This window comes from Salmo salar, chromosome 05 (assembly GCF_965601325.2).
Source record: "Salmo salar chromosome 05, fSalSal1, whole genome shotgun sequence".
In the NCBI taxonomy this organism is placed as follows: Eukaryota; Metazoa; Chordata; class Actinopteri; order Salmoniformes; family Salmonidae; genus Salmo; species Salmo salar.
In genome coordinates, this window is record NC_138295.1 from 74,126,035 (window position 1) to 74,153,980 (window position 27,946).

General features: G+C 46.4%; 2 protein-coding genes across 12 annotated transcripts; one reads left to right on the forward strand and one right to left on the reverse strand.

Moving 5' to 3' along the window:
- Positions 1-660: 660 nt before the first annotated feature.
- epn1 (epsin 1) lies at positions 661-23,125 on the forward strand. Of its 8 annotated transcripts, none has more exons than XM_045717717.2 (13): positions 686-730; positions 2,793-2,907; positions 9,926-10,028; positions 15,193-15,351; positions 16,593-16,721; positions 17,067-17,187; positions 17,435-17,595; positions 17,868-17,939; positions 19,046-19,129; positions 19,735-20,029; positions 20,565-20,720; positions 20,954-21,187; positions 21,292-22,112. In XM_045717717.2, the coding sequence occupies exons 3-13, from the start codon at positions 9,960-9,962 to the stop codon at positions 21,747-21,749; spliced, it is 1,938 nt and encodes a 645-aa protein (XP_045573673.1). In that variant the 5' UTR covers positions 686-730; positions 2,793-2,907; positions 9,926-9,959; the 3' UTR covers positions 21,750-22,112.
- A 91-nt stretch (positions 23,126-23,216) lies between these two features.
- Positions 23,217-27,842, reverse strand: LOC145879565 (forkhead box protein J2-like). 4 transcript variants are annotated; one of them, XM_082975538.1, is made up of 9 exons: positions 27,545-27,842; positions 26,907-27,324; positions 26,722-26,796; positions 25,948-26,523; positions 25,239-25,842; positions 24,981-25,025; positions 24,729-24,830; positions 24,247-24,594; positions 23,217-23,753 (listed from the first exon to the last, which is right to left on the reverse strand). In XM_082975538.1, the coding sequence occupies exons 2-9, from the start codon at positions 27,228-27,230 to the stop codon at positions 23,650-23,652; spliced, it is 2,178 nt and encodes a 725-aa protein (XP_082831664.1). In that variant the 5' UTR covers positions 27,231-27,324; positions 27,545-27,842; the 3' UTR covers positions 23,217-23,649. The 4 variants fall into 4 exon arrangements, with proteins under 4 accessions (XP_082831664.1, XP_082831662.1, XP_082831663.1 ...); XM_082975536.1 differs by having other exon boundaries at positions 24,981-25,121; XM_082975537.1 differs by having other exon boundaries at positions 24,981-25,121; positions 26,907-27,321; positions 27,545-27,821.
- Positions 27,843-27,946: the final 104 nt, after the last annotated feature.

Below are 27,946 nucleotides of genomic sequence, written 5' to 3' on the forward strand. Positions count from 1 at the left end.
TTCTTTAAGAATGAATGAGTACATATTATGTCAAAAAATGTAAGTAGCAACTGCAGATTTCCCCTTTAACAAAATACAAATTTGGAATATTGGCAACATCGCTCAACACACACTAGGGGCTCCCGAGTGGCACAGCAGTCTAAGGCACTGCATCTCAGTGCTTGAGGCATCACTACAGACACCCTGGTTCGATTCCAGGCTGTATGACAACTGGCCATGATTGGGAGTCCCATAGCACAGCGGACAATTGGCCCAGTGTCATCCGGGTTTGGCCGGTGTAGGCTGTCCTTGTAAATAAGAATTTGTTCTCAACTGACTTGCCTTGTTAAATAAATTTAAAAAGAATATATTATGAACACATTTGATCACACCCCTTACATTTATCTTGGTCCTCAAATGTTTCTTAAACTGACTACGCACACTGACACCACACTCTCAACCAACACCATGTTCCTGCATCCAAAACAATCAATATCAATGGTCAGTTTGACATTATGTTACAGTATAAAGCTTATTTACAAGTGTGATAAATAGCGCTACATTCCCATCCAGACCATGAAATAGGTTAGAATTTAGATCAAATTGAAACTATTTTATGCATGACTGTGTAGCCTCTCCCAGTTCATAAATATGAAATGATGGGAGCGTGCAAAGGGGTGCGGTCTTTCCTGTAGTCGGGAACGGAACCGGAAGTTCCGCCATCTCCTTGTACCATTCGAGCTACAACAGGGTCAGTATAGACTTAATTTAGATGTTAATTATGGTATATTGTCAACAGTTATTAAATATTATGAGTAATATTGACACAGTAAACGTTCCATAACCATCAGTTTTATGTTAAGGATGGTGGTATCACTCGATCAGATCATAAATACCACTCGTATTCTGTTGCCACTTGAACTGCTAGCAACAGCGTTCAACGTTATCTCATCTGTTTGCACCATTGGCTACTTCAGCTACCTAGCTAGGTAAATAGCAATGATTCATTCAGTGTCGTGACAGGAATACCTATATTTAGTTAGTCGGGTTTCTCTTTCACGCTTTCCCCTTAACCCCCACCACAATTGTAAAACGTTAAAATTGATCGCTACTGAGAAAGCCAAGGAGAAGGGGAGTTAACGGTAAGTTGCTAACGTTTTCCAGCTGATAGCTGGGAGGGTGGTACCATAACGTTAGCCAGCCTATAGCTAGCTAACTAATTACTTAGTGACCCCTTTTATCTGGTTTGGATGGCCTTCTATGTTTGCCAACCAAGTTCGTTACACTTCCCATGTTGTTCTTTGGCAGTAGTAGTTTCCAGTATTTCCTGTTGTAAAGTTGGTGTTGAATCGCTGTGTAGACTGTGAGAGATGATACCTGGTTAGCATGCTAACTGGGTGGGGGTCTCTGGCTCAGGAGGGTGTGTGACTGTCTGATAGCGACTAGCAAGTGGGAACGAGCGTAGAGGCCACGGTGTCTCTGACATTGTCATGATCGCTACAGTCTACATCGTTACACCGCCCTATTCTTTTTTCTGGCGTTAGCACAAATATGGGTTAGTAGCGCAATAACTTTGCCTTCCTAACTAACGTCAGTTCAATAGTTTGTTAGCTAGCTTATATTAGACTCAGCCAACTAGCTAAGTTTGTCTGGCTTCAGCTAACTAGTTGCATGTGTATTGCATGTTGGGATTTCATTGCCAATGATGTATCTGCCATTGAATGCACATTGTATGTCTCGTGTCAGTGAAACCAAGCAAGTTCTGATACTTATTCCACTGTAAGCTGTCCTGAATATTTAAACGGCATTAGCTAAGCTCCTTATCAACAGTTGAACTTGACAGTACAATAACATAGCTACATACAACAGCCGGACGTCTCCTCCTGTAGCATGTAGCATATAGCTATGTTATTGTTCCGTCAAGTTAAACTGTTGATAAGGAGCTTAGCTAATGCAGTGCTCCACATTATGATGTGTTGGGTTGAGGTCATTGCCATTTAAATTCAGCACAGGATATGTCTGTTTCAAGAAAATATCACTTTTTTTCTGAGTATTTCTCAATTCTTGAATTGGAATTTCAGAACACTTCCTCAATTTATATAGAATTGGCCTGAACCCTGTTGAATTGTGAGAGATTTGGGCTAAGCTTGTCCCTTATCTACATTCGGTCTTGGTAGATTCCTTGTATGAACTTTGGAACGTTGCTCCAGTAATCTCTAAACTGACTTCAGGGATGGTTATCTCTCTGCTGTGTTATGTAACCTAGTCTCCTATTAGTACTGTACAACCTGTCGTCTTCCACTCCTTATTAGTCTGGTCGGCCACACTGCTAGGGGTATTCAGCAGCACTGGAACAATTTTGTCAGAGAAGACAGTCAAATCATAAAGGAATATGTTGTACCTACATATTAGATGAGTTTGTTAGTCACGTACACAGGCTCGCAGGTGTAATCGCAGGGCACAGTGAAATTCTTAACCTCTGAGCTCCAACAGTGCAGGTCAAAAAGAGAAGTGACTGAAACCCACTAGGATTATTCATGCCACAGCATTGTTAAACAGCCCACTGAGTACTAACCATTCAATGATGTCAAAATGATGACACTGTTCAAGCCTGCATGCCATGGCCATGCTCATCTGACAGCATTACTGGGTCAGAAAGTGAATCAAACTAAAACACTATGCCTAATTCCAATCAAACCCAATTAAATATCCTAGCCTACGTTGTGTTTGGGGTGAGGAGAAGCTCGGGGTTTTCTCTTTGGGGCCCTCAACACGTACCGGTAAGATTAGTGTTGTCATCTCTCACTCCGCAGATTGGTTTTATCACCCCAAATCTGCGCTTTTGGGACTCAATGTCTCTGTAGGAGAGACGGACAGGCTGAGACAGAGCACTCTGTAAACGACTGGAGCCGGAAAGAGAGAAACCAAGTGAGAGAACACTATTCCTTTGTAACAGGTGTGTGTGTGTGTGTGTGTGTGTGTGTGTGTGTGTGTGTGTGTGTGGTGTGTGTGTGTGTGTGTGTGTGTGTGTGTGTGTGTGTGTGTGTGTGTGTGTGTGTGTGTGTGTGTGTGTGTGTGTGTGTGGCTCATCTCCCCTATCCACAAAAGTGGAGACAAATCAGACCCCAATAATTACAGGGGAATTTGCGTAAACAGTAACTTGGGAAAGGTTTTCTGTAGCATTTTGAATTCAAACCTTTCTTCAAGAAAAAAAATGTAATAAGTAAATGTCAAATTGGCTTTCTTCCCAACCATCGCACTACTGACCATATATACACCTTACACACACTAATTAATAAACACGTCCACCAAAAAAAAAGAGGGCAAAATCTTTGCTTGCTTTATTGACTTTAAAAAAGCATTTGATTCTATTTGGCATGAAGGGCTATTCTACAAAATTCTCCAAAGTGGGCTTGGTGGTAAGGTGTATGACTTAATAAAATGTATGTACACAGAAAATAAATGTGCAATAAAAATCAAAAACCAAAGAACATAATTATTTTCACAATGTCGAGGTGTGAGACAAGGCTGCAGTTTGAGTCCAAACCTTTTCAAGATTTATATCAATGAATTAGCAGACATGTTGGACCATTCTCCAGCCCCAGGACTCACACTATTTGACACAGAGGTGAAATACCTGCTATATGCTGATGACTTGGTACTTCTATCACCAACCAAAGAAGGTCTTCAACAGAACATTAATATTCTAGAGCAATATTGCCATAATTGGGCCCTGGCAGTAAATTTCCAAAAAAACAAAATCACGATTTTCCAAAAGAAAACCAGATGTCAGAAACACAAATATAAATTCACCCTGAACAACACCATCATTTAACACACTAAAAATTACACCTACCTTGGTCTGACCATATCTGCATTGGGAAACTTTAATATGGCAGTGAATACACTCAAAGAAAAAGCCCGCAGAGCATTGTATGCAATAAAAATGAAATTATTCAAAATCAACATCCCAATTAGAATTTGGACCAAAATATTTGACAGTGTAATCCTACCAATAGCTCTTTACGGAAGTGAGGTTTGGGGGCCACTCAATAAACTGGACTTTAAAATGTGGGACAAACATCCAATTGAAGCCCTACATGCAGAATTCTGTCGGAAAATCTTACAAGTCCAGAGAAATACACCAACTAATGCATGTAGGGCAGAATTGGGCCGCTTTCCAGTAATAATGAAAATACAGAAAAGATCATTAAGATTTTGGCTACATCTAAATTCAAGTCCAAATTCAAGTCTGCAATTTAAAGCACTCCAAACCCAAGAGCTGAGCCCAGAAACGAGCACTCTCAGTCAGCTGGTGTTGGACCTCACCCACCAAGCTGACACCAGCACTGCTTCAAAAGAAAGAATTCAAATAAACAAAATCATTAACCAATCAAAGGACTCATATTTACAACATTGGAAAAACGAAACAAAATCCCAAAGCCGACTATATTGCTATCTGACCCTAAACAGAATATGAATTGGCTGATTATCTCTACTCTGTCAGAGATACGAAGCAGAGACCGATCCTTACCAAGTACAGGCTGAGTGACCACCGATTGGCAATAGAAACCCGGCAGACATAAAAAGACATGGCTACCCAAAGAGGAGCGTGTATGTGGTCACTGCACGACAGGGGAGGTAGAGACAAAGATGCACTTTCTCCTTTACTGTGATAAATATTCCTCACAAAGAGATTCATTAGTCACAGAAATGACTACATTTATTCCAAATTTGAACTTATTAAACCCAGAGGAAAAACTAAAAATACTCATGGGCGAAGGAGCAATGGCTCCTCTTGCAGCCAAATATGTATTTGCCTGCCATAGCCTGAGGGACTCTGAATAATAACATCTGCATAGTAAGCAGTAACTTACTTATTATTACTATTATTGTTATTACTATTATTATTGTTGTTTATCATTCCAAATAGTAGTGGTATGGGTAGTAATGGTAATGATAACAGTTTAGTGATGGTGGTGGTAGTAGTAATGGTAATGATAACAGTTTAGTGATGGTGGCGGTAGTAGTAGTGGTAATGATGATAGTAGTTGTAGTACTGATGTAATGGTGAAGATGACCGTTATTTAGTTAGAAGTTAGTTATAGATTCATTTTCCATATTTAGATTTTTATATTTATTACATTCTACTATTTTACTATTATTTTATTACTATTTTATTGTTATTATTTTTAATTTTGTATTATTTACTGCCATTTTATATTATTATTTGTTATTGTTTATAATTGTATTACAATGTATATTGTATACATTGTTGCTTTGGCAATATTAACACAATGTTTTTCATGCCAATAAAGCAGCTTGAATTTGAATTTGAAAGGCAGCACAAAGGAGCACTATGTCCACTAAATTTGATTGCTGGTTTTGTTTTTCTCTTGCACGCAATGTTTGCCTATTCATCTTGATGTCTCTTTCTCTCTCTCTGTCTCTCGGTGTCTGTCTCTCTCGGTGTCTGTCTCTCTCGGTGTCTGTCTCTCTCGGTGTCTGTCTCTCTCGGTGTCTGTCTCTCTCGGTGTCTGTCTCTCTCGGTGTCTGTCTCTCTCGGTGTCTGTCTCTCTCTCGGTGTCTGTCTCTCTCTCGGTGTCTGTCTCTCTCTCGGTGTCTGTCTCTCTCTCGGTGTCTGTCTCTCTCTCGGTGTCTGTCTCTCTCTCGGTGTCTGTCTCTCTCTCGGTCTCTCTCTCTCTCTCGGTCTCTCTCTCTCTCTCGGTCTCTCTCTCTCTCTCGGTCTCTCTCTCTCTCTCTCGGTCTCTCTCTCTCTCTCTCGGTCTCTCTCTCTCTCTCGGTCTCTCTCTCTCTCTCTCGGTCTCTCTCTCTCTCTCTCTCTCGGTCTCTCTCTCTCTCTCTCTCTCGGTCTCTCTCTCTCTCTCTCGGTCTCTCTCTCTCTCTCTCGGTCTCTCTCTCTCTCTCTCGGTCTCTCTCTCTCTCTCTCGGTCTCTCTCTCTCTCTCTCGGTCTCTCTCTCTCTCTCTCGGTGTCTCTCTCTCTCTCGGTGTCTCTCTCTCTCTCGGTGTCTCTCTCTCTCTCGGTGTCTCTCTCTCTCTCGGCGTCTCTCTCTCTCTCGGTCTCTCTCTCGGTCTCTCGGTCTCTCTCTCGGTCTCTCGGTCTCTCTCTCGGTCTCTGTCTCGGTCTCTCTCTCGGTGTCTGTCTCGGTCTCTCTCTCGGTGTCTGTCTCTCTCTCTCTCTCTCTCTCGGTGTCTGTCTCTCTCTCGGTGTCTGTCTCTCTCTCTCTCGGTGTCTGTCTCTCTCTCTCTCGGTGTCTGTCTCTCTCGGTGTCTGTCTCTCTCTCGGTGTCTCTCTCGGTGTCTGTCTCTCTCTCTCTCTCTCTCTCTCGGTGTCTGTCTCTCTCTCGCTCTCTCTCTCTCGGTGTCTGTCTCTCTCGGTGTCTGTCTCTCTCGGTGTCTCTCTCTCTCGCTCTCTCTCTCGGTGTCTGTCTCTCTCGCTCTCTCTCTCGGTGTCTGTCTCGCTCTCTCTCTCTCTCTCTCTCGGTGTCTGTCTCGCTCGGTGTCTGTCTCTCTCTCTCTCTCTCTCTCGGTGTCTCTCTCTCTCTCGGTGTGTCTCTCTCTCTCTCTCGGTGTCTCTCTCTCGGTGTCTGTCTCTCTCGCTCTCTCTCTCGGTGTCTGTCTCTCTCTCTCTCTCTCTCTCTCTTGGTGTCTGTCTCTCTCTCGGTGTCTGTCTCTCAAATTCTAATTCAAGCTGCTTTATTGGAATGAAAAACATTGTGTTTAATATTGCCAAAGCAACAATGTATACAATATACATTGTAATACAATAATATAAAATGGCAGTAAATAATAATACAAAATTAAAAATAATAACAGTAAAATAGTAGAATGTAATAAATATAAAAATCTAAATATGGAAAATGAATCTATAACTAACTTATAACTAAATAACGGTCATCTTCACCATTACATCAGTACTACAACTACTATCATCATTACCACTACTACTACCGCCACCATCACTAAACTGTTATCATTACCATTACTACCCATACCACTACTATTTGGAATGATAAACAACAATAATAATAGTAATAACAATAATAGTAATAATAAGTAAGTTACTGCTTACTATGCAGATGTTATTATTCAGAGTCCCTCAGGCTATGGCAGGCAAATACATATTTGGCTGCAAGAGGAGCCATTGCTCCTTCGCCCATGAGTATTTTTAGTTTTTCCTCTGGGTTTAATAAGTTCAAATTTTGAATAAATGTAGTCATTTCTGTGACTAATGAATCTCTTGGTGCAGAATATATATCACAGTAAAGGAGAAAGTGCATCTCTGTCTCTACCTCCCCTGTCGTGCAGTGACCACATACACGCTCCTCTTTGGGTAGCCATGTCTTTTTATGTCTGCCGGTTTCTATTGCCAATCGGTGGTCACTCAGCCTGTACTTGGTAAGGATCTGTCTCTGCTTCGTATCTCTGACAGAGTAGAGATAATCAGCCAATTCATATTCTGTTTAGGGTCAGATAGCAATATAGTCGGCTTTGGGATTTTGTTTCGTTTTTCCAATGTTGTAAATATGAGTCCTTTGATTGGTTCATGATTTTGTTTATTTGAATTCTTTCTTTTGAAGCAGTGCTGGTGTCAGCTTGGTGGGTGAGGTCCAACACCAGCTGACTGAGAGGGCTCGTTTCTGGGCTCAGCTCTTGGGTTTGGAGTGCTTTAAATTGCAGACTTGAATTTGGACTTGAATTTAGATGTAGCCAAAATCTTAATGATCTTTTCTGTATTTTCATTATTACTGGAAAGCGGCCCAATTCTGCCCTACATGCATTAGTTGGTGTATTTCTCTGGACTTGTAGGATTTTCCGACAGAATTCTGCATGTAGGGCTTCAATTGGATGTTTGTCCCACATTTTAAAGTCCAGTTTATTGAGTGGCCCCCAAACCTCACTTCCGTAAAGAGCTATTGGTAGGATTACACTGTCAAATATTTTGGCCCGAATTCTAATTGTGATGTTGATATTGAATAATTTCTTTTTTATTCCATACATTGCTCTGCAGGCTTTTTCTTTGAGTGCATTCACTGCCATATTAAAGTTTCCCGATGCAGATATGGTCAGACCAAGGTAGGTGTAATTTTTAGTGTGTTCAATGATGGTGTTGTTCAGGGTGAATTTATATTAGTGTTTCTGACATCTGTTTTTTGGGGAGGAAATCCTGATTTTCGTCTTTTGGAAATTTACTGCCAGGGCCCAATTATGGCAATATTGCTCTAGAATATTAATGTTCTGTTGAAGACCTTCTTTGGTTGGTGATAGTAGTACCAAGTCATCAGCATATAGCAGGTATTTCACCTCTGTGTCAAGTAGTGTGAGTCCTGGGGCTGAAGAATGGTCCAACATGTCTGCTAATTCATTGATATAAATGTTGAAAAGATTTGGACTCAAACTGCAGCCTTGTCTCACACCTTGACATTGTGAAAGGAAGTCTGTTCTTTGGAGAATTTTGTAGAATATCCCTTTGTGCCAAATAGAATCAAATGCTTTTTTAAAGTCAATAAAACAAGCAAAGATTTTGCCATCTTTTTTATGATGGACGTGTTTATTAATTAGTGTGTGTAAGGTGTGTGTGTGTGTGTGTGTGTGTGTGTGTGTGTGTGTGTGTGTATATATGGTCAGTAGTGCGACATCTCTCTCGATGTCTGTCTCTGTGTCCCTCTCGCGATCTCTCTCTCTCTCGGTGTCTCTCTCTCTCTATCTCTCGGTCTCTCTCTCTCAATTCAATTTGCTTTATTGGCATGACGTAACAATGTACATATTGCCAAAGCTTATTTTGGATATTTACAATATGAAAATGATGAGAATCAAAATTGTCAACGGGACAACAGTAACAACAATAACCAAGGGTCTAAATAACCATACATTGAACAATAACAATAAGCATATGGTAGAGGACATGTTGATTGGTCTGTCAGATACTGTCCCTCATCTTATGGCAGGCAGCAATGTAGTGCGCTGCCAACCCACAGCTCTCTGCGTCCTCCCCCAACAGGACAGGTAGCCTACTCTCATCAGAGAGGTCTTTGAAACCTTGAATAAGGATATCAAATTTGGGGAAATGACACTCATTGTTTTATATTTTTCACATTTTGTAAGGAAATGCAGCTCTGTCTCAGGTTCTGCTGTTGTGCAGTGGTTGCACAGCCTTTCCTCTACAGGGAGCCAGGTTTTCCTGTGTCTACCCTTCTCAATGGCAAGGCTGTGCTCACTGAGCCTGTACTTTGTCAAGGTTTTTCTAAGGTTTTGATCAGTAACCATGGTCAAATATTTAGCCGTAGTGTACTGTCGATTTAGGGCCAGATAGCACTGCATTTTGCTTTGTGTTTGTGCTTGTGTTTCCCAATAAGCAATGTAGTTTTGTTTTGACTGTGTTGTAATTTGGTTTATTCTGATTGATTGGATGTTCTCGTCCTGAGGCTTCAGTGTGTTAGTAGAACAGGTTTGTGAACTCAGCCCAAGGACCAGCTCTCTCTCTCGATGTCTCGATCTCTTGACTTGATCTCGATCTCGATGTCGCTCTCTTTGTCTCTCTCGATGTCGCTCTCTTTCGCTCTCTCGATGTCGCTCTCTCTCTCGATGTCGCTCTCTCTCTCGATGTCGCTCTCTCTCTCGATGTCGCTCTCTCTCTCGATGTCGCTCTCTCTCTCGATGTCGCTCTCTCTCTCTCAATGTCGCTCTCTCTCTCGATGTCGCTCTCTCTCTCGATGTCGCTCTCTCGATGTCGCTCTCTCTCTCTCTCGATGTCGCTCTCTCTCTCAATGTCGCTCTCTGTGTTGCTGCTTTTCTTTTTCTCCTCAGAGTTCAGCTACTCTCCTCTCTCTCTGTATTAACTCACTGTACACTTTGCCCTGGCTGCTATTTGTTTTGTGTTGTATTAACTGTTTTACAACCCCTCTCTTTCTCTGTGTCGGTCAGATTTTCTGTGGAACCCGACAGCCAGACGGTTGCCATGTCGACCTCATCGCTACGGCGACAAGTGAAGAACATTGTCCACAACTTCTCAGAGGCCGAGATCAAGGTTCGCTCGTCCTCTTTCTTTTATCTCTTCCTCTCCGACCACTTTTCCACCCTCACACCTCCTTTTTTTTATTCTTCTGTTTCCCATTGTCCTCTTCTTCCTTTCCTCAGCACTTCTTTCAAGGCTATCTCACCTCATTCTCCTCCTCCTCCTCTGCTTCCTCCCTCTCCAACTCCTCTTCCTCTCCTCCCTTACTTCTGTCTTGACTTCTCTTAACCTCTATGGGCTAGGTGGGACGCTAGCGTGCCACCCGTGGTGCACTCCATCAACAGCAGGTGCATTTCAAGAGCGGCAAATTTGAATCCAAATAAATGTCAAAATTCAAATTTTTCAAACATACAACTATTTTACACCCTTTGAAAGATAAACATCTCCTTAATCTAACCACGTTTTACGATTTCAAAAAGGTTTTACGGCGAAAGCATAAATTTAGAGTATGTTAGGACAGTACATTTACAAGAGTTGTGTGTAATGTTTTGTCAATTCAAAGACAGGGTCACCAAAACCATAAAACCAGCTAAAATGATGCACTAACCTTTTACAATCTCCATCAGATGACACTCCTAGGACATTATGTTAGACAATGCATGCATTTTTAGTTCTATCAAGTTCATATTTATATCCAAAAACAGCGTTTTACTATGGCATTGATGTTGAGGAAATCGTTTCCCTCCAATAACCGGCAGTCAAGTCAGCGTCACAAATTAAATAATTAAAATTAGAAAACATTGGTAAAATATTATATTGTCATTTAAAGAATTATAGATTTACATCTCTTGAACGCAATCAACTTGCCAGATTTAAAAATAACCTTACTGGGAAATCACACTTTGCAATAATCTGAGCACTGCGCCCAGAAAAATACGCGTTGCGATACAGACTAGACGTCATGTTGGGGAGATCTAAAATCGAAAATACTATGTAAATAATCCATTACCTTTGATTCTCTTCATCAGATGTCACTTCCAGGTATCACAGGTCCATAACGAATGTAGTTTTGTTCAAAAAAGCTCATCATTTATGTCCAAAAATCTCCGTCTTGTTAGCACATGATCTAAGCCAGCCGGACTTCTCGTCATGAACGAGGGGAAAAAATATATTTACGTTCGTTCAAACATGTCAAACGTTGTATAGCATAAATCATTAGGGCCTTTTTTAACCAGAACATGAATAATATTCAAGGTGGACGAATGCATACTCTTTTATAACGTATTGGAACGAGGGTACCCAACATGAACTCGCGCGCCAGGTGTCTAATGGGCCATCATCGTTCCATGGCTCTTGTTCGGTCAGATCTCCCTCCAGAAGACTCAAAACACTTTGTAAAGGCTGGTGACATCTAGTGGAAGCAATAGGAAGTGCCAAAATATTCCTCAGCCCCTGTGTTTTTCAATGGGATAGGTTTAAAGGTAATACAACACATCAGGTATCCACTTCCTGTCAGAAAATGTCTCAGGGTTTTGCCTGCCAAATGAGTTCTGTTATACTCACAGACACCATTAAAACAGTTTTAGAAAATTTAGGGTGTTTTCTATCCATATGTAATAAGTATATGCATATTCTAGTTACTGGGTAGGAGTGGTAACCAGATTAAATCGGGTATGTTTTTTTATCCAGCCGTGTCAATACTGCCCCCTAGCCCTAACATGTTAACTATTGGTACTTATTAAATAATACATTCCACTGTGTACTCCCTGTATCTCCACCTCTTGCTATCTGGGTTAATGTAATCATCTTATCCATTCATCATGATGGTTCTGTCCAGCCTGTTTATCATCACATCTCCACACACAGAGAGTAGGTGACCTACGATCACGGCTGTGGACTTATCACGGCTTCATTTGATTAAAGTACTTTGCATAATTGTTTTGTCTGTTTTTACATGTTTAGTCGTGAGCTTTGTATCGTAATATATTTTGTTGGCTTGAGCTTGCCACGGGAATGAATAGTCTGTCTTGATATAAACTACCAGTTGACTTATCAATTCATTGATCAATAAATCACACCTTAGATTGTTGACTGCTTTTGGGGCGTCGGGTAGCCTAGTGGTTAGAGCATTGGACCAGTAACCGAAAGGTTGCTCGATCGACTCCCTGAGCTGACAAGGTAAAAATCTGTTGTTTTGCCCCTGAACAAGGCGGTTAACCCACTGTTCCTAGGCCGTCATTGTAAATAAGATTTTGTTCTTAACTGACTTGCCTAGATAAATAAAGGTTAAATAAAATAATCCTGATGTTTCTCTCTACCCCCCCCCCCCGTCCCTTGTCTCTCTTCTCCCCATCCCCCTGTCCCTGGTCTCTCTTCTCCCCATCCCCCTGTCTCTCTTCTCCCCATCTCCCTGTCCCTGGTCTCTCTCCCCCCCCGTCCCTGGTCTCTCTTCTCCCCATCCCCCCTGTCCCTGGTCTCTCTTCTCCCCGTCCCTGGTCTCTCTTCTCCCCATCCCTGGTCTCTCTCCCCCCCATCCCCCTGTCCCTGGTCTCTCTTCTCCCCATCCCTGGTCTCTCTCCCCCCCATCCCCCTGTCCCTGGTCTCTCTTCTCCCCATCCCTGGTCTCTCTCCCCCCCATCCCCCTGTCCCTGGTCTCTCTTCTCCCCATCCCTGGTCTCTCTCCCCCCCATCCCCCTGTCCCTGGTCTCTCTTCTCCCCATCCCTGGTCTCTCTCCCCCCCCGTCCCTGGTCTCTCTCCCCCCCGTCCCTTGTCTCTCTTCTCCCCATCCCCCTGTCCCTGGTCTCTCTTCTCCCCATCCCTGGTCTCTCTTCCCCCCCCCCCCCCACCCCCCTGTCCCTGGTCTCTCTTCCCCCCCCGTCCCTGGTCTCTCTTCCCCCCCCGTCCCTGGTCTCTCTCCCCCCCACCCCCCTGTCCCTGGTCTCTCTTCTCCCCCCTGTCCCTGGTCTCTCTTCTCCCCCCTGTCCCTGGTCTCTCTTCCCCCCCCGTCCCTGGTCTCTCTCCCCCCCACCCCCCTGTCCCTGGTCTCTCTTCTCCCCCCTGTCCCTGGTCTCTCTTCTCCCCCCTGTCCCTGGTCTCTCTTCTCCCCCCCCTGTCCCTGGTCTCTCTTCTCCCCCCTGTCCCTGGTCTCTCTTCTCCCCCCCCTGTCCCTGGTCTCTCTTCTCCCCCCCCTGTCCCTGGTCTCTCTTCTCCCCCCCCTGTCCCTGGTCTCTCTTCTCCCCCCCCTGTCCCTGGTCTCTCTTCTCCCCCCCCTGTCCCTGGTCTCTCTTCTCCCCCCCCCTGTCCCTGGTCTCTCTTCTCCCCCCCCTGTCCCTGGTCTCTCTTCTCCCCCCCCCCTGTCCCTGGTCTCTCTTCTCCCCCCCCCCGTCCCTGGTCTCTCTTCTCCCCCCCCGTCCCTGGTCTCTCTTCTCCCCCCCCTGTCCCTGGTCTCTCTTCTCCCCCCCCTGTCCCTGGTCTCTCTTCTCCCCCCCCTGTCCCTGGTCTCTCTTCTCCCCCCCCTGTCCCTGGTCTCTCTTCTCCCCCCCCCCCTGTCCCTGGTCTCTCTTCTCCCCCCCCTCCTGTCCCTGGTCTCTCTTCTCCCCCCCCTCCTGTCCCTGGTCTCTCTCCTCCCCATCCCCCTGTCCCTGGTCTCTCTCCTCCCCATCCCCCTGTCCCTTGTCTCTCTCCCCCCCACCCCCCTGTCCCTGGTCTCTCTTCTCCCCCCTGTCCCTGGTCTCTCTTCTCCCCCCTGTCCCTGGTCTCTCTCCTCCCCCCCCTGTCCCTGGTCTCTCTCCTCCCCCCCCTGTCCCTGGTCTCTCTCCTCCCCCCCCTGTCCCTGGTCTCTCTCCTCCCCATCCCCCTGTCCCTGGTCTCTCTTCTCCCCATCCCCCTGTCCCTGGTCTCTCTTCTCCCCATCCCCCTGTCCCTGGTCTCTCTTCTCCCCATCCCCCTGTCCCTGGTCTCTCTTCTCCCCATCCCCCTGTCCCTGGTCTCTCTTCTCCCCATCCCCCTGTCCCTGGTCTCTCTTCTCCCCATCCCCCTGTCCCTGGTCTCTCTTCTCCCCATCCCCCTGTCCCTGGTCTCTCTTCTCCCCATCCCCCTGTCCCTGGTCTCTCTTCTCCCCATCCCCCTGTCCCTGGTCTCTCTTCTCCCCATCCCCCTGTCCCTGGTCTCTCTTCTCCCCATCCCCCTGTCCCTGGTCTCTCTTCTCCCCATCCCCCTGTCCCTGGTCTCTCTTCTCCCCATCCCCCTGTCCCTGGTCTCTCTTCTCCCCCCCCCTGTCCCTGGTCTCTCTTCCCCCCCTGTCCCTGGTCTCTCTTCTCCCCCCCCCTGTCCCTGGTCTCTCTTCTCCCCCCCCCTGTCCCTGGTCTCTCTTCTCCCCCCCCCTGTCCCTGGTCTCTCTTCTCCCCCCCCCTGTCCCTGGTCTCTCTTCTCCCCCCCCTGTCCCTGGTCTCTCTTCTCCCCCCCCTGTCCCTGGTCTCTCTTCTTCTCCCCCCCCTGTCCCTGGTCTCTCTTCTCCCCCCCCCCTGTCCCTGGTCTCTCTTCTCCCCCCCCTCCTGTCCCTGGTCTCTCTCCTCCCCATCCCCCTGTCCCTGGTCTCTCTCCTCCCCATCCCCCTGTCCCTTGTCTCTCTCCCCCCCACCCCCCTGTCCCTGGTCTCTCTTCTCCCCCCTGTCCCTGGTCTCTCTTCTCCCCCCCCTGTCCCTGGTCTCTCTTCTTCTCCCCCCCCTGTCCCTGGTCTCTCTTCTCCCCCCCCTCCTGTCCCTGGTCTCTCTCCTCCCCATCCCCCTGTCCCTGGTCTCTCTCCTCCCCATCCCCCTGTCCCTTGTCTCTCTCCCCCCCCCTGTCCCTGGTCTCTCTTCTCCCCCCTGTCCCTGGTCTCTCTTCTCCCCCCTGTCCCTGGTCTCTCTCCTCCCCCCCCTGTCCCTGGTCTCTCTTCTCCCCATCCCCCTGTCCCTGGTCTCTCTTCTCCCCATCCCCCTGTCCCTGGTCTCTCTTCTCCCCATCCCCCTGTCCCTGGTCTCTCTTCTCCCCATCCCCCTGTCCCTGGTCTCTCTTCTCCCCATCCCCCTGTCCCTGGTCTCTCTTCTCCCCATCCCCCTGTCCCTGGTCTCTCTTCTCCCCATCCCCTGGTCTCTCTTCTCCCCATCCCCTTGTCTCTCTTCTCCCCATCCCCTTGTCTCTCTTCTCCCCCCACGCCCCTGGTCTCCTCTGTCCCTGGCCTCCCCCTGTCTCCAGGTGCGGGAAGCAACGTCCAATGACCCATGGGGCCCCAGCAGCTCTCTGATGTCAGAGATAGCAGACCTGACCTACAACGTAGTGGCCTTCTCTGAGATCATGAGCATGGTGTGGAAACGACTCAACGACCACGGCAAGAACTGGAGACACGTCTACAAGGTTTGCGTGTGTGGGTGGTGAGCGAGAGGAAGTGAAAAGGAAAGTCTGTTCAATATTGACCATAACAACAGCTGACGTAGTCGGTCTGTCTGGTTTGTTTGCTCACACACACTCACTCTCACTGTTGTATTTGTGCACATAGAAATAGGAATTAGAATACTAGACTGGATATAACTAAACCAAGATAGACCACAGCCTGTTGTTTTCAAATGGGAACAAATGAGTCATAGTGGGCAGAGCCAAGCACGATCTAGCAAGATCCTATTGGCGTGTTCTAGCATGCATTTGCATATTTGCAATAACTCAATTCCCCTTTGCACTGTTTCTAAACAACACCATTTTTTTTACAATTTGGCAAAGTTTAGTCCACTCTGTTCGTAACATATATTTTAGTTTTGGGAAGAGAACTGTATTGAGATTAATTGTTTGATCGATGAGAAAATTAGCAGAATATCGGCCAAAATCCATCTGGTTCCACCTTCTCCCACTGCCGGCCACTGGGCTTCCTCTCACTACCGTATTTGGTAGTGAGTTGAAACGCCAACCAGATGCTTCACATTTATACATCCGGTGAAATATCTGTCTCTTTGTTCTAAGGCTTCATATGACAGTATAAAATATCTGCCATTTTGTTCAGGGAGTAGGTCAGCCAGTGATATTGTGCACATTATGCTTGTTAGCTAGCCAGTCAGTTTCAGTGGAATTAAAGATTCCATGAATGTTTTAAATTAACAATGTATACACTTTCTGATCAATTTCATGTTATTTTAATGGACAAAAAAGTATCTTTTCTTTAAAAAACAAGGACATTTCTAAGTGACACACAAACTTATACATTTATATGAGTGTAGCATACAGTAATCGGTGGTGGTAATCAAAGTAGTTTTTAACTGTAATTCAGTTGCTTGGTGATGACATGAACCTGTATGGGGGTTAGTATCCATACAAGCATTATACTCAGATTTTTACCTCAACATAGTGTGAAATATACATAAACAATAGCCTAAATGTAGGCTAATTCTGCTGGGGGGAAAGGAGGAGATTCGGGATCTTCCTTCACTGCCCTTTCCTGTACCCGTTTCCATGGCAACTCCATTGTTTTGGTCGAGTTCGATTGACCTCTTTACCACATCTATGGCTGCTATTCTCGTCCCGTTCTGGAACCTAGAGGGTTTATGCCATAGCATCTCCAGTAATTGAATAGGATCTCTGTGGTTTCTACTGTACTGTGTGTTCTCCAGGCTATGACTCTCATGGAGTACCTCATAAAGACGGGTTCAGAGCGCGTGGCTCAGCAGTGCAGAGAGAACATCTACGCTGTCCAGACTCTCAAGGACTTCCAGTTCATCGACAGAGACGGCAAGGACCAGGTACGACGCGCGCACGCACATGCACACACACTGTACACACATTCCCAAACACACACTGGTACGGAATCACTACTCGCCTCTCATTCAAGGACTTGTTTTCACTGTGACCTCTTATACAAACACAGAGTGAAAGCCAACAGTAACATGTTTATGGGCTGGTAATGGCAATATAGCAGGTCACAGGGAAACACTGATGGAAATGGAATGACTGAAACAGGAATGTAGCACTTAGTTTGCAGGCAAATAACTGACATTTATCAACAATTCAGTGACACAGCTGGGTAGTTAGGAAGGTTGTGCACTGAGTTGTATGTACTCATGTGCATTCACCTGCGTGTGTGTCAGGGGGTGAATGTGCGGGAGAAGGCCAAACAGCTGGTAACACTGCTGAAGGACGAGGAGAGACTACGAGAGGAGAGGATCCATGCACTCAAGACCAAAGAGAAGATGGCACAGACCACCAGTGGTGAGAGACAACTACGTTACCCAGCCTGCACCAGCCACCAGGGGATCTGAAACAGATTGAGGAGGAAAGCAAACCATAAACAGAAATGTAGTTTTAAGTTGTCTGCTGTGATGCAGAGCTGCCCTGATCCTGGAGAGATGCATGTGGTGTTTGCAGGCTTTTGTTCCTGCCCACCTCTAACTATGCCATGATGCAAACAATAATATTTTCTTTCCCTGTCCTCCGGTCCCCTCATCCTGTCCCCCAGCCTCTTCGGCCCCCTCAGCTCCAGGTCTGGGGGGTGGAGCGCTGTCTCAGGGCTCTCACTCTGGAGGGGCGGACCCAGAGCAGGCGTGGCCACAGAGCTCCGGTGAGGAGGACCTGCAGCTGCAGCTGGCCCTGGCCATGAGCAAGGAGGAGGCAGAACAGGTATACAGCCAGCCAGCCTGGAGCTGGTGGAGGGTAGGCAGAGCCCCCGCTGGCCAACCACACTGTTAACCTGAGGTCCAATGGCTTGATAAACGGGTTTATTTGTGTAGGATATATGCACTGTACACCCTACAACCGCTATACATAGAACACATATATATGGTGACACTTAACTACAGTCCATAACAGAAGTATCCGGGCATAGCAAGGTTAACCCAGGACAATGTGTGTTTCCATTCACTCACCTTTACCCTCTGACCCCTGACCCCCAGACTACTGTGGCCCCTCTGGAGGACGCAGAGCTCCGCTATGCACTCACACTCAGCAAGGAAGTACAAGAACAGGTCAGGGGGCAAAGGTCACCACCTGACCGGCCGATCATCTACCTATCTACCTATCTGTCTACCCAGCCGGTGGTCACTCCATCCAGTCTTAATCCCAATCAAAATGAATGATATTTATAAGAATTATCTGTTTCATTAATTCCAAACATACACATGTCAGTGGGTTAATAATATAAGAGGGTAAGAAGGAAAGAAGTAGTTTTAAAAATAACTCCCCTATGATTTAATCAGTGTAAAATGATGCATGGCAAAGACTTGATAATTTGAATGACTCAATTTAACCCTTTCTGAATGAGTGGTTACTCCCTTTTTTTCTTCCGTTGCAAATTACTTTGTTCTGAACGCATGCTTCAAACTACACACACAATGACATACTTAAACACACTCAATTAAAGGCATCTTCCAGTGCCCACACTCTGCAAATTGGAGGGCAGTATTCAATCAACACTGGTATTCAGAAGTTTAGAGGTTAAGGCAAAACAACACTCTACCTTTAGCATAAAGACAGGTTGTTTTTACCCAGTTTGTTCTTTTGTCTCACAAAGTTTTGAAGTATAGATAAAACCTCAATGTAATTCTAGCACCCCGACGTCATTCTAGGACCCCGACTTCGTTCTAGAATGTCAACTTCCTTGCAGAAGCACAAGAAGAGGACTGTTGTTTTGTCTGCCCATGAACACTTCTGGATACAGGTCATGGTTGAATACAGACAGTCCACGTCCACTATGGCTGGGACCCTGACCAGTTTTTTTAGGTGAAAGAGGATACTGCCCATAGCGGCTGGTCTAGAATCAGTTTTTGATTTCCTCAAGGAAGGGAGAATGTTTTCCAACTCCCTAAGGTGGGTTGAGGAGAGCTGATCTGAGAGCAGCCACTAAAGGCAGCATCTCTCCTGGAGCTTTGCATCACGGTCAGATAGTGCTTCCTGGGGGAGTGAAATGAAGTTGCTCCCTAGACACTGATCTAATGTCAGTTTAGCATTTTCTCCCCAAATGGCTTTGGCTACAATTTGGAGGTAGTAAGCTGATCCTAGATCTGTGCCTATCGGCTGGCCTGCCCGAGCGCTAGTCGCAGGTGATGACGTCACAGCTGTATGTGATTGGCAGGAGGAGAGGCTGCGCAGGGGGGACGACCTGAGACTGCAGATGGCCATCGAGGAGAGCAGGATGGAGAAGGCCAAGCCAGAGGAGGTGTGTTTGGTGACGTGTGTGTACGCCAGCCATAGGGGAGGGATGGATGGGGGCTACACACACTCTTTAGACAATACCACTCAGTTCCTCTTTCTCTCTCCTGGTGTTACCTGCTGTAGTTGTGTCTCTCACCTGTGCATTCTGTGGAGAAAAGTGAAAGCTAAGGTAGTGTAGGCCGACACCAGAAGGGTTTCTGAACCCTATCAGGTAACTAACTGTAAGCTATGATATTTCCTAGAGGAACCTTTTTGAATTAAAGATGTGCTTAAGAACTGAAAGAGTTTGCCAATTATCTGACTGACTGGTCAGCAACATCAACAGACCGGTGCTGGTCCCCAGACCACAGGTTGAGAAACAAGAAACACCCCTCGCTCTCTCCCGTCCCGGTACTAGTTGATCTATCCCTTCTTTCATCCTCTGCTTTTATCAAGGCAACTGTGTGTGTGGCCTGTGTGTCAACATTTGTTTAGTGTGTATGTTAACTGACTATGCTCTGTGATTTTCATGTTGTGTGTGTGTGTGTGTGAGAGACAGACTTGAGCTCATTGACTCTTGGTGTCTGTTCAACATCAGTGTGTTATAACCTGTGTATTATCCTCTCCCAGAGTGCGTTAATGGAGTTGAGTGCTGTGGACCCCTGGGGGGCTCCTGCTGCTGCCTCTGGGGGCTCTGCCGGCCCCTCACCCCCTCCCACAGTCCCCCTCCCAGCCCCCTCTGCCTCTGGCCCCTGGGGCCTGGCCCCTGCAGAGCCTTGGGGCGCCTCATCGCCCGCCTCACCCCCCAGCGTAGACCCATGGGCTAGTGGAGGGACGGCCCCTCCAACGATAGCCCCCCCGCCAGACCCCTGGGGAGAGACGGCCTCCTCAAGAGTCAACTCTGTTGACCCCTGGGGACCCTCAGGTTAGTGACCTCTGACCTTTACTCCCCTCGCCTCGTCTACACCCGTTACCCTCATTCCGTCTCCTTGTCCCACACCCCTACCTCCACACTCTGGACATCAATACATTTGGTCTATTTTCCAATACTCTTCAAATGGCCAGCATGTTTAGATCATTTAGAATGTGACCCTCCATATCTCAGTCAGGGGTATCTCTGGTTTCAATAAAGATCTCTGTCAGTTCTTACCTCCTTTCAAGTGAAAAGACTGTCTGTCCAGCTCTTCCATATCAGTACAGATAAATGAGAGAAAATGGGGAAAGGAAGCCATATTGGACAATTGGGATCCAGCCCAGCTCCTTGTTCCCTGTATATTGTATGGTGTTAGGTTCCTGTTCAGTTCAAGAGATGAACAATCCTCATTGGAAATAAATGGCACTTTTGAAATCATAAATGGGAATTCCAATTCATCTTTTGAATTGACTGACATGAAATGGTATTGACCCCGACCTTGGTGTTGTATGTGAGCCAAACCCCTGCCTGTCTCCCTCCCCCATAGCTGTGACCCCCCCCAGTGTCGACCCCTGGGGCCCCTCTGTGCCCCTCTCCACCACCTCCTCTTTTGGGGGGCCAATAGACCCCTGGGCTGGGGACGGGGTTGACCCCATCACCTCTGACCCATGGAGTGACTCCGCCAAACACACTAATGGCACAGGTACAGCCACACACACACACTGACACATAATGGCAAGGACATGTGGATGAGATACTCATTGACGCCCCCCCACAAACACAGTTGTCTTGCATTCCATCCTCCCTCAGTAATAATGGTATAATGCTGTGGTGTCTAATCTGGTTAGTCACTATAAATACAGTACTCCATGTTCGCTCTCGCTCTCTCCTTCCCTCCCTCTCGCTCTCTCGCCTTCCCTTCCTCCCTCTCTGTAGGACACCCAGAACTGCGAGGTCAGTTAACGGGTGACAGTGCGGGTTCTCCGGTGCCCTTTGACCTCACATCTCTGTGCTCTTCACTTCCTGTCCGTAAGACCCCCGAGTCGTTCCTGGGGCCCAACGCATCGCTGGTGGACCTGGACTCCCTGGTGTCTTCTAAACCCAAACCTAAACAACCTCCTCCTCCATCAATCTCCTCTTCAACACACAACCCCTTCCTCCAGACCACAGGTACTGATAACACACACACATGAACACATACACACACATTTTTAAGCACTTTGTGTTTGTAATAAATGAAAGTACATTGATTTGAAGTATTCTCTCCTCTCCAGCCTCGTCTTCAGCCCCTGGCATGGCAGTCACCCCGGGCAGCACAATCTCTAGCAGGGGGGTTTCCCCAACGCCACCCCCCACCTCCAACCCGTTTGGCGCGGCCGCTCCCATGTCCTCCATCTCCCCACAGCCCTCCACACTGGGCCTCAGCGGCCTCCGCACCAGCCCTGTACCACCCAACCCCATGGCATACCCTGGCATGGGCTTGGGGTCTATGGGTATGGGAGCACCAGGCCTGGGGATGGGCATGATGCAGAGCCCTATGGGAATGTCCCCCTACGGCGGGCTCTCGCCCATGGGTCCTCCTGGGTCCTCTCACTTCATGGGGCCCGGAGGGGCCCTGCCCCCACAGCTGAATTTTGGGGGGTCTACGGGGGCAGCTGGAGTGATGGGAGCCGGGGGATCAGTGGGAGGGGCTGGAGTGACGGGCGCCAGCACCAATCCCTTTCTTCTTTGAGGACGTTTCGGCACTCCCTCTTCAACACCCAATCCAGGCCCTGCCCCGCCCCCCCAGAGCGATCCTCCTTCAACACAAACTATTTCTGTTTCCAAATAGAAACGTGTTCATCTCTATATTTAAAGAAGAAAAAAGAACATCTGAATTTGTTATTTTCTTTCAGAAGCATTTACATGTATTTTTCTCCTAGCTCAGATGAATTTCAACAACAAAAATATTTTGGTTCCTTTCATTTCAGTGGGATGTAGCGGGAGGGAAATAGAGGTTTATTTATTTTTATTTAGTTTTAATGCGTTTTGGTTTCTTTCAGTCCTTTCTGAAATAAAGGTGGGTGTTTGAGAGTTAGGCTTCATCAGTAATGTCACTCTGATATAATATTGTATTATTGCACTGACAGAGATGGGGACATGGCCACTAACAAACTGAAACACAAACAAATTCCTGTACCTGCCTCTTCCTCTTTGTCTGTAGAAGAGAATGATAGGAGGATCACTGACATGAAAAGAGGAGGATTGAAGGAGGATTTTATTTAAAAAAAACTCCTGAACAAGATTGGGACTGAAAAAGCTGGCATTAACATTTCAGCCACAATATAGTCAAATCATTCAATAGCTGTTCTATTTTTTATTTAATGTTTAATATAATTTATTGATCTTTTTTTCCGCTCCTGGGAATGAATAAACAAGGGGAAAAATTACGCAATTATGCCATTAAATCAAATGCTTATTTTTTCTTACTGATTGTCATGGAAATCAAAAGAAGGCATCTATTGAGTTGGTTGAGGAGAGATGGGATGTGTTTTGTAAATGTGTTGTGTGGAAGAGGAGTGTGAGTGAATGTGTCTGTCTCCATTCATCCTGCGTCCTCGCTTCTTTTTCAGTGACTCAGAAGGCAAGATACAAATCTATTATTTTTGTTTTTAAAAATTGTCACTTGTATCAATGCTATGTAATGTTGGGATTTTAAATGAGGTATTATAAGGGTCACATTTTTCAGCCAATTTTATTTCACAAATGTTTTGTATTAATCAGAAGCATTAGTCTTTCTCACTCTTTCATACAGGATGCCTAGTCTGCAGGTGTCTCTCGACATGACTGGACCCTCCTTTCCTTTCTGTCTCTCGCTCCTACGGGGGGAGAGCTACAGATGCTTCTTTTAAAAAGACTTAATTCAATGAATGAAAGAAGTGAAACAACAGGGGACTTTGATGACTTGCTCCTTGCTGTTTCTTTTCATTTGGTTTGATGAATTGATTGTTATTTTATATCAACTAAAAGATCTCTTTTATTGGGAAAGGTCACATTTTGTGTGGTGTTAACTGTGAACATTCACATTTGAAAAGTAAAATGGAAAAAAAAATAAAGAAATAAAACAAATCCACAAAGGGTATGTTTCCTAAATCTGTCTGTCCGGTGTGCTGTGTGTTTGATGTGCCAATGCTGTTGGATGGAAAAACTGGGACAAGGATTAATTTTCTAGTATTTTATTAACATATGAAGTCTCCTCTGTCAGTTGGAGGATATATGCATGTCCAGAAGCTTCTGTGAAGACTTCCAGATAGGGATACAATTGCAGAAAATAAGTAGGAACCAAAAAACTTTCAACCATTTCACTATAGCAATACTGCATTCAATCATAATGTACCAATGACCATCCTCACTGTGAAGAGTAGTGTGTGGTGAGGCAGCTGAACATAGGGTGTAGTGTTTTGTGTGGGAGCCCCCTTGGAGTAGGAGGAAGTTTCCCCTAGATATTGATCTATGTTCAGTTTTGCATGTTTCCTCCCAGTGGTACAGGTTTGTTTTGGGGAGAGTAAGCTGATCCTAGATCTGTGCCAGCGGGCAGCACTGATCCAGTAGACTTCCTGAATGGAATCGTGGGGCAAACAGAATCCACTCTGTCAGGCGATCAGAGAGTCCCAGTCAAAGTCATCTTGGATCTCCTCGCTGTTGTTATGGAGATGTTTCATAGGGGGACGGGGTTTAGGTTGAAGTTGGACCCCAGCTGTGTGAGAGAGTGGAGAAAAGATACTATCATAAGCACTGTTGACTAGGAAACTACTGCACAGACCTCAAACTATTACAAGGAGTGCAACTCAAGTCCCTTTCAAAGCAGTTTAATATTCACTTCCCTATTATCACTTCCTGTTTCCTCTTCTCCTTCACTATGTGACATCATGATGTGACTGGGGTGGACTTTCCACCTTACCAACCCAACCCAGCTCTTTCCCTGTTACATTAGTGGTAATGAGGCCAATGAAGGTAAGGAGAGGAAGCCATTTGATTACATCAGAGTGATAGTATATTTGACTAAATAATCCCAACATGCACCATTGAGCAAATCAAAGCTTTACACTGGTACTAAATATAACTTTTTGTAAAAAGGCTTTGCAATGAAAACGCTTGCCAAAACACCACTACTGTGTCCTGGAAGTTGTAGAGCTAAAATCCTGTCAATAGTTTAGAAAAGTGTCTTGTGACCGTGGCTGAGGTCTCACCATTGGTCTGAGGAGCTCCAGGTTGGGTCAGGTGGGGCCTCTGTACACCCTGAGTTTGGGGGTGGAGGGGCCTCCTGGGAGGCTGCCCACTGCTGGAAGGGGTAGGCGGGGGGTAGGCCAGGGGAGAGGGGTGGGTCAGGCTGGCCAGGGTGGGGGTGTTGTGAGTAAGGGGTGGGAGGAGCAGAGATTGAGGGGCACCGTGGGCCAATGGGGAGTTGTTACCGGAGGACGAGCCAATTAGGCCCTTCTGAGTGAAGAAACGGTTCAACGAATCACAGAGCGAAGTGAAGAGCGTCGGCTCCAGCGCCCAATCACAGAGCTCGGCCTGGCGCATGCTCTCCAGGAGGTCTGGAGGATAGAGGGAGGGGGGAAAAAACAAATAGCAGGGAGAAAGAGGAAGATTGTCAATGTGATAACTATTCTTGTCAATAGAAACAATGGGTAGCATTGATCTATAATTATCATGTAGTTTGTTAAGTGACCTGGGTGGCTAGTGAGGTCAATGTTGGCCCAGTCCAGACTGCTGGCGACCCTAAAGCTCTCCTTCAGAGTGTCTGTAGTACTGAACCAGTCTGCTGGCACCACTGCAGAGACAAACAGAGAGAGAGGTGGTATAGGTTGTCAAAGAGTTAGTTACTGTATCATATTCACACAGTGCAGTGACAAGCCTACAGCCACAGATGAATAGGTTTTTGAAGTGCTAAGGTGTTCAGGTGTTGAGTTGTTATAATCACCACTGCTGTGAGACAGTCTGTCTGCCTCAGGAGGAGGCCCGGGCGCTACAGAGGGTACAATGTGAGGGGAGAAAGGGGGGAGGGTTGGGGTGTGCAGTGGGGTACTGTCATTGGTCAACACAAATAAGGGACCCACGTCCGCTACAGAGAGAGAGAGAGAGAGAGAGAGAGAGTTAAACATTCACATACACAGATTCTCTGACAGCACATACAGATATGTATAAAAAACAGTCATTTAGAAAGTGAGAGAGAACGTACATTGCGAGGCCACTCTCTCCCTGACGCTTCTGCAGAGGGACTGGAAGGAGGTGTAGAGGTCTGGCAGGTTCAGATCAGAGAAGGAGAAACGGAGAAGGGGATCACAGGAGTGAGACGAGGCGTAGGTGGGGGCAACAGAAAGAGATGGGACAGAAAGAGAGGGAACAGAGAGAGCGGGAACAGAAGAAGGGAGAGTTTGAGAGGAGACAGAAGAGGAGACAGTAGAGTGAGAGGTAGAAAGAGAGGGGAGAGAATGAGTGACAGAAAGAGAGGGGAGAGAGTGAGGGACAGAAAGAGAGGGGAGAGAGTGAGGGACAGAAAGAGAGGGGAGAGAGTGAGGGACAGAAAGAGAGGGGAGAGAGTGAGGGACAGAAAGAGAGGGGAGAGAGTGAGGGACAGAAAGAGAGGGGAGAGAGTGAGGGACAGAAAGAGAGGGGAGAGAGTGAGGGACAGAAAGAGAGGGGAGAGAGTAAGGGACAGAAAGAGAGGGGAGAGAGTAAGGGACAGAAAGAGAAGGGAGAGTAGCAGAGGTAGTAGATGGGGTGACAGTCTCATGGGGGACAGGGAGAGAGGAGACAGGGGACTGCATATAGGGTGGCCGTTGCTGTGGAACCAAGGTGATAGACAACAACAGCTTGTTATTTGGTTGTAAAACCCATGATCTTTATCAATCTACTGGATACATTTGTTGGGACTGAACTTACTCTACCTTGCATGGTGGGGGGGATAGTTGTTGACTAGGTTCCTGTGGAGATGCTAAAGGCGTATAATAGTCTGTCTGTGGAGATGCTAAAGGCGTATAATGGTCTGTCTGTGGAGATGCTAAAGGCGTATAATGGTCTGTCTGTGGAGATGCTAAAGGCCTATAATGGTCTGTCTGTGGAGATGCTAAAGGCCTATAATGGTCTGTCTGTGGAGATGCTAAAGGCCTATAATGGTCTGTCTGTGGAGATGCTAAAGGCGTATAATGGTCTGTCTGTGGAGATGCTAAAGGCCTATAATGGTCTGTCTGTGGAGATGCTAAAGGCGTATAATGGTCTGTCTGTGGCGATGCTAAAGGCGTATAATGGTCTGTCTGTGGAGATGCTAAAGGCGTATAATGGTCTGTCTGTGGAGATGCTAAAGGCCTATAATGGTCTGTCTGTGGTGAATGCTGTTTCTCTGCCTGCATCACTGAGACATTGGGGACCTGGATGGACCCCTCCTCCTCTTCAGCTGGATACGGACGCTTGGTTCCTCTCAGCGGATTGGGCTCTGAGGGGCCGTCCATCATCCAATAGGAACCCTGGAAACACAAGAGGTGGAGGGTTCTCACAATTTATAAGTATTACTACAAAAGTACCAAAAAGTATGAAACTGTAATATATTCAGTAGATTTTGAAATATGATACTTTTATCTATTTCTAGCCTATGTATCATATTTCACAGAAAACAGTGGATCACTGAGTGCACTGGCCACTGGAATGTTTTTAGAATGACTCACCTTCCCAGGGTCACTTTGGGGTCGAGGAACCTTCCGGAAGCATTTATTGAGGGACAGGTTATGGCGGATGGAGTTCTGGGAGGCAAAATCAGCATGAACATGTATTGCAGTAACACTATCATTTCGGATAATCGACTTTGGACAGTTTGCACATGGAGTGTTTGGAGTATTTCTGATTACTGCACCTTCCATCCCCTGCCAGATCTGTTGTAATAGGGGAACATGTCACTGATCCACATGTAGATGTCATTCAAACTCAACTTCCTCCCGGGGGCTGTGCCTATTGCCATGGCAATGAGGGTGGCATAGCTGTGAGGGGGCTTGGCTTTGGATCCAGAGGAAGGAAAGGGGGCAGGGATGGGTGGAGGAAGATCACTTCTCTCCCTCCCTCTCTCTTTCTTTCTCTCCCCCTCTTCTCCTCCTCTCTCTCTTCCTGATCGCAGTGAGCTGATTCCCAGCTGGGGGAGCCAGTCTATGCTGGTTAGACTGGAGTCCAAGTTAGAAGACATGCTCTCTCTCTCTCTCTCTCTCTGTCAGGGCTCTGAGGGTTGGAATAAAAGCCTGCACACACTGCAACCCTCCAGGACCAGAAGTGCCCACCTGCTGTAGAATATAACATGTATAACAACAGTTCTATAGAACAACATTACAGTAAGACTCACCACAGTAATGCACTACTGTCATCAGCACTGCAGTTTTAGATGGTGTTGTTTACATTTCACATGTTGTGTTTCAATGGAACTATAACACTCACAATAGAGACTGACTTCAAGTGTTTGTTCATAGTTTTCTGTTTAGTTACGAGTAAGAGTGATTGACTTACCTCTCCCTCCTTGGTCAATGAAGGCCTCAAGGCCTCAAACACGTAATATTTGATGTTCTCATCAGTTGTGCAGTACACTCAGTGTCAGGTTAGTGTTATTCCTCCCTATTTCTTTATCTCTCGCTCTCATTCCCAATCGGTTGATCCTCACCGGGTCTCTTATCGTCTTTTCTCTTTTTGAAAGTTTCAGTGTGGAGAAAAAAAATCTATAGCAGACTGCTTCCTTTTTCTCACTCTTTCTTCCCCTCCCTTTCAGTCTGCCCCTGAATGAGGTCATCCACTCCTCCCCCTCTGTGACATCACAGATTCTGTTCCTCCTCCTCTGAAGGGTTGTCTACAACCCTTGTCTGCTTGAGGAAGTTGCCACAGTTCTAGGATTAGATTACCATACCTTCATTCCGT